The 14,971-nt window shown below is 37.4% G+C and overlaps 3 protein-coding genes across 5 annotated transcripts; 2 read left to right on the forward strand and 1 right to left on the reverse strand.

Annotated features, from left to right (window-relative positions):
• Positions 1 to 244: 244 nt before the first annotated feature.
• On the reverse strand, positions 245 to 4,211 carry LOC104782569 (stomatal closure-related actin-binding protein 2). Of its 3 annotated transcripts, none has more exons than XM_010507536.3 (13): positions 3,899 to 4,211; positions 3,016 to 3,329; positions 2,794 to 2,922; positions 2,574 to 2,666; positions 2,289 to 2,435; positions 2,135 to 2,203; positions 1,904 to 1,987; positions 1,638 to 1,815; positions 1,353 to 1,469; positions 1,202 to 1,260; positions 979 to 1,110; positions 735 to 884; positions 245 to 615 (listed from the first exon to the last, which is right to left on the reverse strand). In XM_010507536.3, the coding sequence occupies exons 1-13, from the start codon at positions 4,023 to 4,025 to the stop codon at positions 589 to 591; spliced, it is 1,626 nt and encodes a 541-aa protein (XP_010505838.1). In that variant the 5' UTR covers positions 4,026 to 4,211; the 3' UTR covers positions 245 to 588. The 3 variants fall into 3 exon arrangements, 2 of the variants coding, with proteins under 2 accessions (XP_010505838.1, XP_010505839.1); XM_010507537.3 differs by having other exon boundaries at positions 3,746 to 4,030; XR_015597283.1 differs by lacking the exon at positions 1,202 to 1,260 and having other exon boundaries at positions 979 to 1,135; positions 1,331 to 1,469; positions 3,899 to 4,109.
• A 1,992-nt stretch (positions 4,212 to 6,203) lies between these two features.
• Positions 6,204 to 8,364, forward strand: LOC104782570 (putative E3 ubiquitin-protein ligase RHC1A). The gene is made up of 2 exons (XM_010507538.3): positions 6,204 to 6,438; positions 7,070 to 8,364. The coding sequence occupies exon 2, from the start codon at positions 7,191 to 7,193 to the stop codon at positions 8,187 to 8,189; it is 999 nt and encodes a 332-aa protein (XP_010505840.1). The 5' UTR covers positions 6,204 to 6,438; positions 7,070 to 7,190; the 3' UTR covers positions 8,190 to 8,364.
• LOC104784325 (4-alpha-glucanotransferase DPE2-like) lies at positions 8,324 to 14,600 on the forward strand. Its single transcript, XM_087511040.1, has 23 exons — positions 8,324 to 8,730; positions 8,941 to 9,306; positions 9,403 to 9,520; positions 9,629 to 9,684; positions 9,778 to 9,905; positions 10,007 to 10,133; positions 10,217 to 10,413; positions 10,750 to 10,828; positions 10,908 to 10,946; positions 11,175 to 11,294; positions 11,417 to 11,518; positions 11,627 to 11,710; positions 11,819 to 12,061; positions 12,136 to 12,261; positions 12,388 to 12,462; positions 12,599 to 12,670; positions 12,841 to 12,960; positions 13,076 to 13,173; positions 13,301 to 13,460; positions 13,554 to 13,652; positions 13,774 to 13,971; positions 14,071 to 14,164; positions 14,250 to 14,600. Exons 2-23 carry the CDS (start codon positions 8,944 to 8,946, stop codon positions 14,417 to 14,419), a joined length of 2,868 nt encoding a protein of 955 aa, XP_087367166.1. The 5' UTR covers positions 8,324 to 8,730; positions 8,941 to 8,943; the 3' UTR covers positions 14,420 to 14,600.
• The last annotated feature ends 371 nt before the right edge of the window (positions 14,601 to 14,971 follow it).

Genomic DNA, 14,971 nt, shown 5'->3' on the forward strand with positions numbered 1-14,971 from the left:
TTTTGTCCAAAAAAAAAATAAAAATAAATTAAATTAAATTTTTCTTTCTACATGTTAAAAGTATTAGTTTGTCTTTACCTAAAGTATCCATAAATTATGTGCAAAAAACAATACAAGTTTTGAAGTTTCTCTTGACATTTGGATGATATTTCTTGTCGGATAATACAAAATTAAATACATGAGATAAGTCCAATTTTATTTAATTTATTAAAAGAATTTTCAATTTTATTACATTAATTAAGAATGACGAAGTAGACTCTGTTAATTACTGAATGAAACACTGTTCTGTTATTACATACAAAACAAATTTTTGATTAACCCAATCAAACACGCAAATCTCACACACTAAAAAAAGGAAAAATCTAATTGGAAAAAAACTAAACCAATCAAAACAAACAAACCAATAAAATCAAAAAAAAAAAAAAAAGAACGCCAACCACCTCAACAAACTAGTGATTAATGCCCAATAACACAAATTGTGTGCTTCTGCCTAAAACTATGCAGCAACACTGTGTGTTCTTCTTTCTAACCACACAGACACATATAGCAGCCGATGTTTGCCGAAGAAAAGGTTACTTTCATTTTACCTCAATCATCTGGTCCAACCAGAGTAACCTGCAGGATGTGAAATTGATTCAAAATGGTTGCCTCACACCAAAATGGAGTAACTGTATTTTAAAAGGGAAATGCAAAACAGGAGAAGACAGAAAGAATCAGTGGTAAGTTGTACTCACATTGCATTCATCTGCGTATTTCCGGGCAAGAACAATGGCTGCATTACGTTCTTGCTCTGACTCGAAAGTTAGTAAGAACGTTAGACCCTTTCTTAGTTGCCAGAACAATGCCTTTGCAGGAAGATTAGCATTGCCTCTCACTCCACAGAGCTGAAATGTTTGAAAGAAAGAAATAAACTTTAATAAAGCCAAAGGAAAAGTAAAGAGTGTGAATAAAGCGATGATCACAGGCTCTATATTATACCTGCATGGATGTTGAATATATTTCTCTGGCCTTTGTGATCCATCCTCTGGACAGCTTTATCCTCGCCTTTCCAATAGTAAATATATGGGATCTTGACGTATGGTCTTGTCCATTCATCTGTGATATAACCACCTGAGAAGAAGTTCAAAATGTCTAGCTATATTAGAGCAAGAACTAAGAACTGTTTTCTTCAACGAGGAGAAAGGGAAAATTGTAAACATACAGTGAATTCACTGTTAGACTTGCGCAGGAGTGATTCAACGCGTGACTGCAAGCCAGCAGCTGTAGACATTGTTTCATTCAATTAGCATTTCTTCATTTTTAAACTTCATTTTTTTTAATAGTAGCAAACTAGTAGTTCTTGTAACACCAACCAGTATTAATTGGACCGTCGGTTGTGACTGTGAATTTCTGGCCGTTTGAAATAATATCTGCTTGTATTACTCGCCCGACATCAAATGGTTCTGGAGCATATACCGACCAGTTGGCACCTGAGATTGAAATAAATGTGAACAGTTCAAGCTAAAAGTTATAAGTTACTACAATGGACCATCATAACTACCAAACTTGATAGTACATGTGATACGTCTATCCAAATATGTAAATGAATCTTTGTTCTCTACTATATATGTACAAAGCAAAGAGAGGATGCCAAGTACCAGATATAGCTTCTCTTCGACTAGACTCAGATGCTGCACGGTACCACTGGATTGAACATTTGGAAATATCTACACCACTGTCTGAGGCACGGATTCTTAGGCATGAGCCAAGGCTTTGTGCACCATCCAAAACATATGGACAAGACTTGGACCCCTCGGCTCTCTTTATTATTGCTATCTATATGACATTTTTGATTTTTAGAGAAAAAAACGGTTTGTTGGTAATAAAGGAATAACAAGAAGTAAGCAAGATACAAAATATATACCTCTCTTTGAAGCTTCACAGAATATGCAGACTTCTCTCGGATTTGACTCTTTAAATCATATAGTTCGTGTTGCATACCAATCACCTAAATTACACAAGCATTCAGTTTATAACTTAAAACTGTAGCCTATCAAAATTTGAACATTTGGGTTCTATAGTCAGAAACATGACTAATGAATGATAGAAAGTCTTATAAAAGACATTTATTTAGAGTAGAGAAATGGAGTTGTACCTTGGTTGGTTTATGCATCCGTTTGATTCGTCTAGCCTCCTGAACCTCCTCAACCAATTTCTCCACATTCTGTGAGACAGAACATAAGTTTCAATCAGAATCCTACTCCTTCCATGTCAGAGCAAAACATATGTAAGGGACTACTGATACATACTGGTCCCTGCTCTCGAGAAGCTTTAGAACAAAGCTCTTGTTCTTCAAATGTACCTCCAAGTCTCATCACAAGAGCCCGTGCACTATCTATTTCCGCACAAGCAAATGACTTTTCTTGGTTTACTAACTTTTTTGCATCCTCTGAAGCCTGGATGAGAACACAATGAAACAGCCTTAGTTTGACTGTTAGAAGAAGTAACCAAGCTAGAAGAGAACTGATTCCACAAATGTCTTGCAAAATTTAGATGTACAGTATGTTAAAAAGGACAACGCAGTGGAAACAGACCTTCTTGAGGAAGCTTGCCAGTTTCTTCACTTCAAACTTATCTTGAATTAGTTCACCTTCATTCTGAGTTAACTTAACGGCTAGAGCCTCAACCTACAAGACACAAAAACTGCAACATTTATTTACACCCTTCACAGTTGATTCAAGTCGCCAAAGAAGTGGATATGGTAGCAAGACAGTGCAAATAAACTATAGGTAAAGGAAGTAACAAGAGCCTAACCATGGAGATAGCTTTTTCCACTTCTTCCCTGTTACGCCCATCCATTCGACCTCTCACGGTTTCTAAAGCATCCCTAAGTTTCTTTAGCATAACATGTCCTTCCAAAGAAGTCACCTCATTTAACTTTGCCTAAATATTTCCACCAAAGAGGCAGACAATGTTAATTTGGAAATTTGTTTATCTGAGACCATTCATCTAAAACACAGACACACAGAGTGGAACCTCGTCAACTAATTTAGAAGCTGCAGCTAAATTCTTGTCGAATTTGCAAGCGAGGTCACGAACAGAAAGCTGCTTGTGCTGATCTGACAAATCACTGATCTCCTTATCGACGACATCTTTCACAGACAGACCTTTTGAATCATCCTCGGGTTCATCAACAATCTGATCATCAGGTCCTAACTTGTATGATGGAAAATGATTAAAAGCAAAGCTCACATCTGCTGAAATCGGTTCAACCAATGCTTCTTCACACACCACTTTCTTCTCTTCTGTCTTTTTTGGACATACTGTTTTAGTCATTGTCACGATCTTGTCTGTTTACAAAAAGAACAAAGAACAATTAAACTAACATGTCTTCTTATAATCATCAATTCTCAAAAAAAAAAAAAACAAGCATTCTCGTGACTGACTGCACCTATTGATATTTTGTCTCATTATCTCTTATAATTAAAAGAAACGTTCAAGAAATTACTGTAAAATTTTAGCAAATGCTTGCACTCTCAGGTATAATGGAACTTGCACTCATCTAAAACTAAATGATAACTTAATTTCAGATTAGTTTTACTACATGGGTAAAAAATGATCAACGTATTATAAAAGATATTGCAAGAACCCTGAACGAATGAGATTTACAGATGCAAGAATGATATCTAATTCATGCAAAATGCATAACAAGAATCGATTGCAACATTGTTATATATAAGAAAATAAAATAAAAACTTCTTCTTACATCATAAGAAAACCCCAGAAACGGAGAGAGCAAGAGGAAGAAGAAAACAAGAAACAGAGAAGGTTGCAAAAGCGTGTGAAGAAGATAGAGAAGAAACGCTCAAAAGATGAAGAGAAGTAAAGAGAGAGAGAGCAGAGAGAGTGGAAGACACACCTTTATTATTATTATTAGTCTTCTGATTCTTTAGTCTCTCTTCCCAAAAACAGCTCGCTTGACTGATCATCATTTCTCTTCTTCTCTCTTCTCTTTTTTCTCTTTCTTTCTTCCACGCCATCATCATCGTTTAAGAGAGAAGAAAGAAAAAAAAAATAAAAAGAAACGTTTTATATCTCGACAGAGTCTGGTCCGCCTCTTCTTGTTCGCTGGAAAGTAACGACGCGCTCCTCTAAAACCTTACGCGCCGTCGGAGGTCCCTACTCTTTATTAAGTTAATTGTGTTTGTTGGATGTAATTATGATTCTTTAACGACTCTTTCGTTTTTAGTCCCCACTTTTTTATAAGATTAAGCAAAGAATAATTATGTTTTTCCATGTTTATCTATCTCATTAATCTTACATTACACATCTCTTTCATGTAATTTAAAATTAATTATGGGTTTCTCTTTGTGGGGATGATCATCATGATTCATGATGTCCTTTCTATTGTTTATGAGATTAAATCTTTAAACCCTCCAATTTTTTCCTATTAATATTATTATAGGTCGACCTAGTTTAATAGCCACCAATTTTGATAGCCGTTTATAAAGATAAGCCTTCCATTTACATTTTCATTTAAAAAGTATTTGAGAATAATAAAATGTTGATTTATTGACCAAATTATTTACTAAATTGATTTTTTTTTTTTGGGATACATGATTTACATATGATGTATTTGAGTATGGTTGGTAAACATAGACAAAATGCTAGATACCAAAATCTAGTAGAATTATTATTATTATTTTTTTTGGATTGAAAGTAGCTAGTACAATTATTGATATAAACAAAAATTGGATTTATAGAACATGCATGTATTGTATTGATTCTATGATTATCATTCTCCTACATTTCTTATCCATGGGATCTCTAACTTGGTAGGTTCAGAAAAAGAGACTTTAAATAATTGTTTTTATGATAGGAAAAAAGGGACCTTTATGTTGATTAAATGGATAGTTGCAACGTACCAAACTTTCTTTTAAAAATCTTTATAATCAACATCAATATATGTAATTATGTATTGTCCAAGTGTGTGCATAAAGAAGATGGGGTCGAAGTAGTTGACTCGAACGGTTATATTTTCATCATTCCAAATTTGTTTAGAAAATGAGGTGTGTTTACTTGATTTCCATTTTGTAATTCAAATTAGATTTGCTAACTTTTATATTTTTGGTCAATAATTTAGTAGGAATTAGCTGTATGGATGTAAAGTATAAAGTACAAAACATATTAATTCGTGCCAGTACGTTACACAGGCTCCAAATCTTAGTTTAGGATGAATACAACATGATATCATCGTATACAAAAATCCACATCATTGTCAAATAATTTACAGACGTTACAACAACAACAACAAAAAAAAGTCTGTCAAATTAACTATTTCTTGTCACAACTGTCAATGTCAGTTCAAAAGAAAATGAAATCAAATTTGATAAACGACATATCAGACATCTGTAAGATAATATCAAGTAATACGTATGATAAACGCCTATATATTAAAAACTACTCTTTAAAATTTAAATCCACTGAATTTAGACTAACAATAGTACATTATCATGGTCTTGTGTGGAACAAGAAATATACAAAAGCCAATCTATACACTTGTTTAGGCGGCTATATAATATAGATATCTCCACAACCATGCACAGACCAAAATGTTAATGAACATTTTTTTAGGTTGCCAACCCTAAAAATCCACGTAGCCAACTCTATAAAAGCACAGTTTACGAAATTGAACAAGTTTACGAAAGATGTAAAATTTTGGATAGATGGGTTTGAGATAAAATTTGATAAAACACAGTTGGTTTGGTGGGAATCTTTGTCTTGAAAAAGGCAAGGTTTGAGAGTTGAAAGGTCAAAAAACACAACTGTATGATGTTTTCACAAAAAAGAGCAAACTATATATCAATCAATGTGGTGAACGTGAAGAGGACTTCCTTCTTTCTGTGTACTACTACTCCATACCTATAGTCGCTGTCCGATACATTTTTTACATTTAACCGTTCTCTCATTACCTCATTTTTGTTTTTATTTGATAGTCTCTGAATGAGTCCAATCCATGAGACAAACAACATGAGCTGTGTTTTTTTTTGTTAATGTTGTTGTCATTTTCACCATTACCAATTTCTAAAACATGGGCTCTTAATCTTAATTACTTTCTTAATCCCATGCTTCTATACCTCTTAACAGATCACATCTGAAAATGTCATATAAAGCCCAAGAAGGCCCATAATAATTTGTTAACTGATAAAAAGTTGAGAAGAATTAGGATTGACTAAAACAAGACTCTTTTACATGATGATGAGTCCATACTCCACAAGTAAAAAAACACGGAGACTTGTGTTGTGTAACACACGGAGAGAGAGAGAGAGAGAGAGAGAGAGAGATGCTTCTAGAGTCGTTTGTGTGTCTTGTACTCAGACGTCTTCTTCCCCAAATCGAATCCTCTCGCTAGGGTTTTTTTTGTTTTTCTCCTTTGGATCGATAATTCTTGATGACGAGGTATTCTTCTCATTGAGCTTAAACCAAAGTTATCCATGTCTTTTAGTTGTTTGCATCTTATTAGGTTTTTGCATCTTATTTGTTGTTGGATCACTGTATTGAAAGCTCTCCTTTTTTTTTTTTTGTTGCTTTCATTCGATTTCGTTTCGGGTAGCTTAGCTCTGTTTTTGATAGAAGCCTTTCTCAGTGATTTGATTTTTTTTTGGCTTTTCGTCTTTAACTTGATGTTTTACTGCAATTCGTTTGATTAATCCGTTCCGACTTTTTTAGTTGCTTGTCGCATTGACTAGTTTTATTCGCTGTCTCATTCGGGAAAATATAGCTACAAAGTGATTAGAGTCCGAGTTCATATTCATCGTCGTTGGGTTGGCCTATATAAGCAAATCAAAGCTTTAAAACTTTGTGTGTTAATTAGCTGCTAGGCTTTGTTCTGTCTGCCCTTATATGATTCGGGTGTTTGCTTTTTATGTACTAGTATAAGTAGTGAGTTTGTGGGCTAGCTTTTATGAGGTTGTGAAGATTCAACAATCCTGAAATAAGTGGGAACTGTTTTCCTGGAGTCTTTGGCTTTCCTTGCTTAGTTGGAAAAATTGTAGATAAGTGATTTACCAACTTATGTTCACTTTTGCAGGCTTATAACTGAGACCTGTCAGATAAGCTAAAGCTTCTTCTAAAGGCTTCAAAGGAAAGGATTGCATTGTTTTGGTATTGTTTGATCCCGCTGAAGGAAAGAAGAGTGAGAAGCTAAAGAGATGTCAAGCAGTCGAAATACCCACTGGTGTCACAGATGCCAGCGTGCTGTTCGGCTTCACGGCCAAGAGCCTGTATGTTCTTATTGTGGAGGTGGATTCGTTGAAGAACTTGATATGCCTCAAACCAGCCCATTTGATATGTTTAGAGCTCACAGTCACAGGGATGTTGCACAACGTGATCCAACTTTTGATCTCATGGATGCCTTCTCTGCCTTTATGGGGAACCGCTTAGCCGAAAGGAACCACGACAGAGAAATCAGAGGAAGAACCATCACTTCAGGTCCTGAGAACTTTCCTGGTCTGGCTCCTTTATTGATCTTTGGTGGTCAGGTCCCTTATAGACTATCTGGAGACAATGCAGTCGAAGCCCTCTTCAATGGCGGCTCACCTGGCATTGGCATCACACGTGGTAACACCGGCGACTACTTCTTTGGTCCCGGTCTTGAAGAACTGTTCGAGCAGCTATCAGCTGGCACTACTCGCCGAGGCCCACCTCCCGCACCTAGATCATCAATAGACGCATTGCCAACCATCAAGATCGCGCAGAGGCATCTTAGGTCATCGGATTCGAACTGTCCTGTTTGCAAAGACGAATTCGAGTTAGGATCAGAAGCAAAACAGATGCCGTGTAACCACATCTATCATTCTGACTGCATCGTCCCGTGGCTGGTTCAGCACAACTCATGCCCAGTCTGTCGCCAAGAGCTACCATCAGCTGGAGGATCTTCAAGCAGTCAAAACAGAACCACCACCAGAAACTACAGAAGTAGTAGTAGTAGTAGTAATAGCACTAGTAACAGTCGTGAGAACGGCAACGAAAGAAGGAATCCGTTCTCTTCCTTGTGGCCATTTCGTTCATCAGGATCAAGCTCAAGCTCATCCACTCAAAACCGTGGAGGGCCAAGAAACTCGGAGACAGCCGATGAGAACCATAACTACCATCAAGAGCAACAGCAACAATCATATATGGGTTACAGTGGCTGGCCTTTTGATTACTAAAAGTGAGAGCGGCTTTGGCCTCTCTACGTACTATGCTTTGTGTGTCTATCTTGTACTTCCCACTCTTATCTCTACCACTCCCAGCTCTCTTTTACCAACATAAATAATGGAGAACTGAACTGTAATTGTAAAACAAGTTCATCATCATTTTCTATATGCTTTGTTAAATATGTCATTTTAGTTTGGGTTTTCAACTTTAGATTTTTTAGTTGATGGAGAAATAAATAAAGGAAAATGTCTGGACACTCTTGCGCGATCTATCTCGTGATCTTCTTCTTCTTCTTCTTCTTCTTCTTGCCTCTTCTTAAAATAATAAGAAAAAGAGAAAAGACTCGTGCTTTATAAAATTGACGGTGCAGAGCGATTGAACGAAAACCAAAAATATCTTCCGGAAAAAGCCATTTTTGATTGCGTATAATGAATATTACGAAAATTGAAATCCATAGCTGCCATATATAGTACACTAGTACTTTTTTAGCTTCTTCAGTCACTCTCTCGAGGCTCGTGTGTTGAGATTTACTTACGGTTTCAGCAAGCAAAGGTGATCATCGGTTTCCCAGTTTCTTACTTCACTACTACTCTCTCTCTCTCTCTCCCGTGGTTTTCGATTTACTCTCATGGCTTGCGTGTTACTGATTTGTTGATTTTTCACTTTTAATTCGTGGTTCTTGAGTTACTCTCCGTCGGAGAAGTAAGTGTGATCTGGGTTTTGTTTAAGTTTTGATTTTTATTCTTTGTTGTTGTTGTTTAGAGAATGATGAATCTTGGATCGCTTTCGTTGAGCACGAGCAAGTCTAGTAAACCTATGGTTAGCCTTAGCTTCTCGATACCGTATTTCACTCACTGGGGAGAGAGCCTGCTGGTCTGTGGCTCGGCTCCTGGACTTGGTTCCGGGAATGTGAAAAAGGGTTTGCTGCTTAAGCCGTCCCAGCGTGATGATCAGCTCATCTGGAGTGGCTCTGTCTCGGTTCCACCTGGGTTTACCTGTGACTATTGTTACTACGTGGTGGATGTCTCCAAGAATGTGCTAAGGTCGGAGTTTGGGATGAAGAGGAAACTCGTTGTGCCTGAGACATTGACTGGTGGAGAATCTGTTCAGCTTCGTGATCTCTGGCAGGTTTGGGGTTTTTGTTTTATCTCATTTGTTTGCTCTTGTGATTATTTCTTGCTGCTTATAATTTGCCCTTGAGATGTTCTGTTCCTTTGAATTCAGACTGGGGATCAAGCTCTTCCATTTAGAAGCGCATTTAAAGATGTTATATTCGACCACAGTTTCCAAGTGAAAGTAGAAAAACCTCTAGGGGTCTTTGAGAATAAGTCGGATCAAGATGGTACTACTTTTTTATTTGAATCTATCACACCATTGTCTCTGAGATTCTCTATTTGTTATTGATCGATCTCGTGGCTAACTTTTGGGGTCTCTTGAACCATGTGTATAGATTCAGTTGTTATCCAATTCAAAATCTGTTGTCCAGACATTGGAGAGGGAACATCTGTAAGCCTTTCTCTATGATCTTAGGTTTTCTTTATTATCATGTTTGAGTTTTATGTTGTCTGGTGACCATAATTTTGTGTATGGCATGTGCAGGTATATGTTCTAGGCACCCCAGCTAAGTTGGGGAAATGGAAAGTCGAAAATGGACTTAGACTCAACTATGTCGATGATTCCATATGGGAAGCAGATTGCTTGATCCCTAAAGCAGACTTTCCTATCAAATATCCTTTCTTTATTTTCTTTCAGACTAATTAGTTGAAACTAGTTCACATTTCACTTCTCATTTACTTTTTGCGTGATGGGTTCTTAACTGTTATTTCACATATAGATACTGTAAAGTTCAGAAGGAAGGCAACATAGGTTTTGAATCTGGTGGCAATCGGGAGTTGTCTCTTCACTCCATCGGTAGTAAACAGGAATACATTGTCATGTCAGATGGCTTGTTTCGGGTAAGTAACATAGACAAGCTATGAACTAGCTCTTGATGTGACAGGATCAATGTTGTCTTTAAATTATATAATTTTACATGTAGGCCATGCCATGGAGGGGTGCTGGTGTTGCAGTTCCCATGTTCTCTGTTAGGTCAGAAGATGATGTTGGTGTGGGGGAGTTTCTCGATCTGAAGTTGCTGGTTGACTGGTCTGTAGATTCCGGATTGCATCTACTACAACTTTTACCAGTAAATGACACATCCGTGCATAAGATGTGGTGGGACTCGTATCCCTACAGGTATGAGTATTGCACGTATATTAGTTTTGCAGAAGTTGAATAAAGGGTTGCTATCACTCGCTTAACAGATGGAAACAAATATTCCAGAAGTTCTGTTGTTATTCTCTCTTGACTACTGAATTTATGATTATTCATAGTTTTTCTTAGTTTTAGACTTTTGCTTAACTTTGTTTTTTGGGGCCTTGCGTTTCCTATACTTGGTTGATAATTAATGACTAAGCCTGAGGCTCTGGTGAATATCTGTCTCTACTTACTAAAATGTCTATATCAACTCATTAAACTGTCTGGTTCATTCTTTTTGTTCTTTCATCTTCTGGATTTTTGCTTCTCTTGCAGCTCGTTGTCTGTGTTTGCATTGCATCCATTATATCTAAGAGTACAGGCTCTCTCTGAATGTTTGCCAGACGCTATCAAGGTAAATTTGTACACTTCTTGTAGTCTGGGAGAACCACTCCCAAGAAATAAATTAGCTGATCTTTTTTTTTCCCTTTCAGGAGGAAATTCAAAAGGCAAAGAAGCAACTGGACAAGAAGGTAATCAGTCCCTTGTCAGACCTTTCATAGTTTGTCATTTTCTCTCACTTTTAGACTCTTGGATACTTGAAAAGAATAGCATTAGAGAAACGAGATATGGTATTTTCAAAGGCTTGTGTATGTATCAGCATGATGTGTTTGAACTCCTGCTAGTAAATGGTTCATATGTTAGTTTGTTACTGTCAGAGTTCGAGTGTAAATTGATCTTTTAAAGATTATTACTTGTAGGATGTTGATTATGAGGCTACCATGGAATCTAAGCTTTCAATTGCCGAGAAGATCTTTGACCTAGAGAAAGACCAGACGTTGAACTCAAGCTCTTTCCAGAAATTCTTCTCGGAGAACGAGGTATGCGTCAGAATCTGATATTGTTTCCTTCATATCCATAGATATATTGCCTGCATACTTATGCCTCCGAAGGCTCACTTTAGCTTTTCATTTGACTTACTGAGTTTTGTTTTCTTGGAAAGGGCTGGTTGAAACCATATGCGGCTTTCTGCTTTCTCCGTGATTTTTTTGAGACTTCAGATCATAGTCAATGGGGGACTTTTTCTGACTACACAGAAGACAAGGTATTATCTTATCAAGTTTAGTGATCGAATTAGTTCAAGCTTTCCAGATGTATTTTACCTGGATAGTTTCAGTAATTTCTCACAGCTCCAAATATCATAATGCCACAGCTTGAAAAATTGATATCCAAGGAAAGCTTGCAGTATAACACCATATGCTTCCACTACTACATTCAGTACCATTTACATGTACAAGTGAGTATGTTCTGATTCGTATTTTATCAACTTCTATTCCATTCTTGTAAGTGAAGTTGATTACTGGATGTTTCATCTAAAAGTGTGTGCTGGTTACGTTTTCAAAAGTTGTCAGAAGCAGCAGAATATGCAAGGAAGAGAGGTGTCGTGCTGAAAGGAGACCTACCTATTGGGGTTGACCGAAACAGTGTTGATACGTGGGTTTACAGGAATCTATTTCGCATGAATACGTCAACTGGAGCACCCCCAGACTATTTTGACAAAAATGGTCAGAATTGGGGGTTTCCTACTTATAACTGGGAGGAAATGTCCAAAGACAACTATGCTTGGTGGCGTGCTCGCCTAACACAGGTTGGCATTAGTGTCCTTACCGACCACGGCCCTTTGAAGATCTAAAGGCTGACAAGATCGTACTTGCTTTGCAGATGGGAAAATATTTCACAGCATATAGGATTGATCATATATTAGGTTTCTTCAGAATCTGGGAGCTTCCAGCTCATGCTATGACTGGTTTAGTGGGGAAGTTCCGTCCATCTATTCCGTTAAGTCAGGTACACAAGACAAGCTACATGCCTGTTCAAAAGAACTTGGCTCTGAGGTTTACTTATTAAAAGCTTATGGCTGCCGATGAACTACTTTAAAGCTAAGGAGAAATGATAAACCTTCTTCTGATGCAGGAAGAGTTGGAAAAGGAGGGCATATGGGATTTTGACCGGTTAAGCAAGCCCTACGTGCAGAAGAAATTTCTTGAGGTTAGTTTTTCCATCACACTTGTTATGATCTGCTTTCAGCGCAGCTTTAGTAAATTGTAAGTTTCAAGTTACAGCCATTACCTCATAATATATCCTTACCTTTCTGTTGATTTATGTCATTGGTCTGTCCCTTCAGGAGAAATTTGGAGATTTTTGGCCTTTTATTGCGTCAAACTTTCTAAATGAAACTCAGAAGGACTTGTATGAGGTCAGTGAATTCCTCATCTGGAGATCAATTTCCTTTGGAGAACTACATTATCTATTCCATAACCCTTTGGATAACCAAGTCTTGTCTTCCTTCTGTCATAAACGTTTTGGTATTTTTGCTATCAGTGGATATAGTAACTTTCTTGTTTGTTTCCTTTAATTCTACTCTAGTTCAAGGAAGACTGCAACACAGAGAAGAAGATTGCAGCAAAGCTGAAGTCATTAGCTGAGAAGTCTTTGTTGCTAGAAAATGAGGACAAAGTTCGCCGTGATGTCTTTGACATATTACGGGTAAAGTTTTATGCATCACAAGCGCGTCTAGATTTCTTCTCCTTGTTAACCACTTTATGACTCTCTCGAGTCAACTGTTCGCAATTGTTTATTTCTGTTTAATTTGTGTCCCTAGAATGTTGTTCTGATCAAAGATCCAGAAGATGCAAGAAAATTCTATCCTCGCTTTAATCTTGAGGATACTTCAAGCTTCCAGGATTTGGATGATCACAGGTACTTCCAAAACCTTTTCCCAACCACGCTAGTATACTTCCTAAATCAAGAAGTCTGCTCTTGTTCCATTGATATTTTTCTATTTTTCATCAATATGAGAAAATCTGATTAAGGTTTTCTGATACAGCAAAAATGTTCTGAAGAGACTATACTATGTCTACTATTTCCAACGCCAAGAGGATCTATGGAGGAAAAATGCTTTGAAAACCTTGCCTGCTCTGTTAAATTCATCTAACATGCTGGCCTGTGGGGAGGATCTGGGTCTTATTCCATCTTGTGTGCATCCTGTATGTGTGCTCTGTTTTCCTTGCTCTTGGTTCATATCCAGCTTCTTTTTACAACTATTGTAGAAGCATGCGCTAAAATTCCTAGTTACTCAGGTTATGCAAGAACTGGGGTTGGTTGGCCTTCGGATCCAGCGCATGCCCAGTGAGTCCGATGTGAAGTTTGGGATTCCCTCTAATTATGGCTATATGACGGTTAGACATTTTCTCTCAGAATCCTGTCTTACTCACTTATAGCCTCCTTCCCTTTCCTGAGAAATTTGAAATGGGTAAGTGATTCACCGCATTATTCAAAGTATCTCTTCATATTTCTCAGGTGTGTGCTCCATCATGCCACGACTGCTCTACACTGCGGGCTTGGTGGGAAGAGGACGAAGAGAGAAGACAACATTACTTCAAGGAAGTGATTGGTGTAGATGAAATCCCTCCAAGTCAGTGTGTTCCAGAGATAACTCATTTCATTCTGAGGCAACATGTTGAAGCTCCATCTATGTGGGCTATTTTCCCTCTTCAGGTAATCATCACCACAGTCATATTTCTCAGATTTAGCAGAACTTGTTATGAGGCTCAATAACAATATGTGGTGTTTGTTCTTTCCCCCTGGAACAATTAGGATATGATGGCTCTGAAAGCGGAATACACTACTCGCCCTGCAACAGAGGAGACGATCAATGACCCAACAAACCCTAAACATTATTGGAGATACCGTAAGTAGTACTAATAACACACAAACTCTCCGAACTACTAGGTTTAACTTCAAATGAGATGCGAACTTTTTTGTGGTGCATATAGGCGTACACGTGACGTTGGACTCCCTTTTAAAAGACACAGACCTGAAATCAACCATCAAGAACCTAGTTTCGAGCAGTGGGAGATCAGTTCCTGGTAGTGCTGCCGGTGAAGACAACAACAAGAACCAAGGAGAAGTTATAGCCAATGGTTCAACAAAGCCAAACCCATGAAGCAATAAGTCTTATGAGTTCCTTTCTGGTTCCACACACCACAAATGTTTGATTGCTTATTAGTTATTATCACTGAAAATAGTACAAGCTCTCTCTCAACTTTATATTGTCCATAAGGCATCATCAAAACTCTGTATTTGTTGTTCCTGTCCAAAATAAAATCCTTAATTTTCGGTACAAACGCCATAGCTTATAGATAAGAACGTAGCTTTCTTTTAAGCTTTTCTTTGTTTGTTAATTATTATTTTTAGCATTCGTCTCCATCCTAAAAACGCGGGAAAATCAGAAACGTAAACAAAGAAGAGAGACATTTATAGCATAATTACAAATAGGTTTTAGAAGAAAGGGTTGAAGAAAGAGAAAAAAAGAAAACCAAAAAAAAAAAAAGGAAAGGAGAAAGAAGTATCGTTCTGAAAGAGGGGAGTCTCAGGAAAAAAAAGACAGAATTTTTTTCCGGTGACGGTGTCGGTGTCTCTGACGCTCCTCTCTGTTTTTCAATCTTTCTCCGTCTCTATCCCTGAATGCCTTCATCCGTATTCACGGTTCGTTCAA

Source organism: Camelina sativa, chromosome 4 (assembly GCF_030686135.1).
Source record: "Camelina sativa cultivar CO46 ecotype springtype chromosome 4, ASM3068613v1".
NCBI lineage: Eukaryota > Viridiplantae > Streptophyta > Magnoliopsida > Brassicales > Brassicaceae > Camelina > Camelina sativa.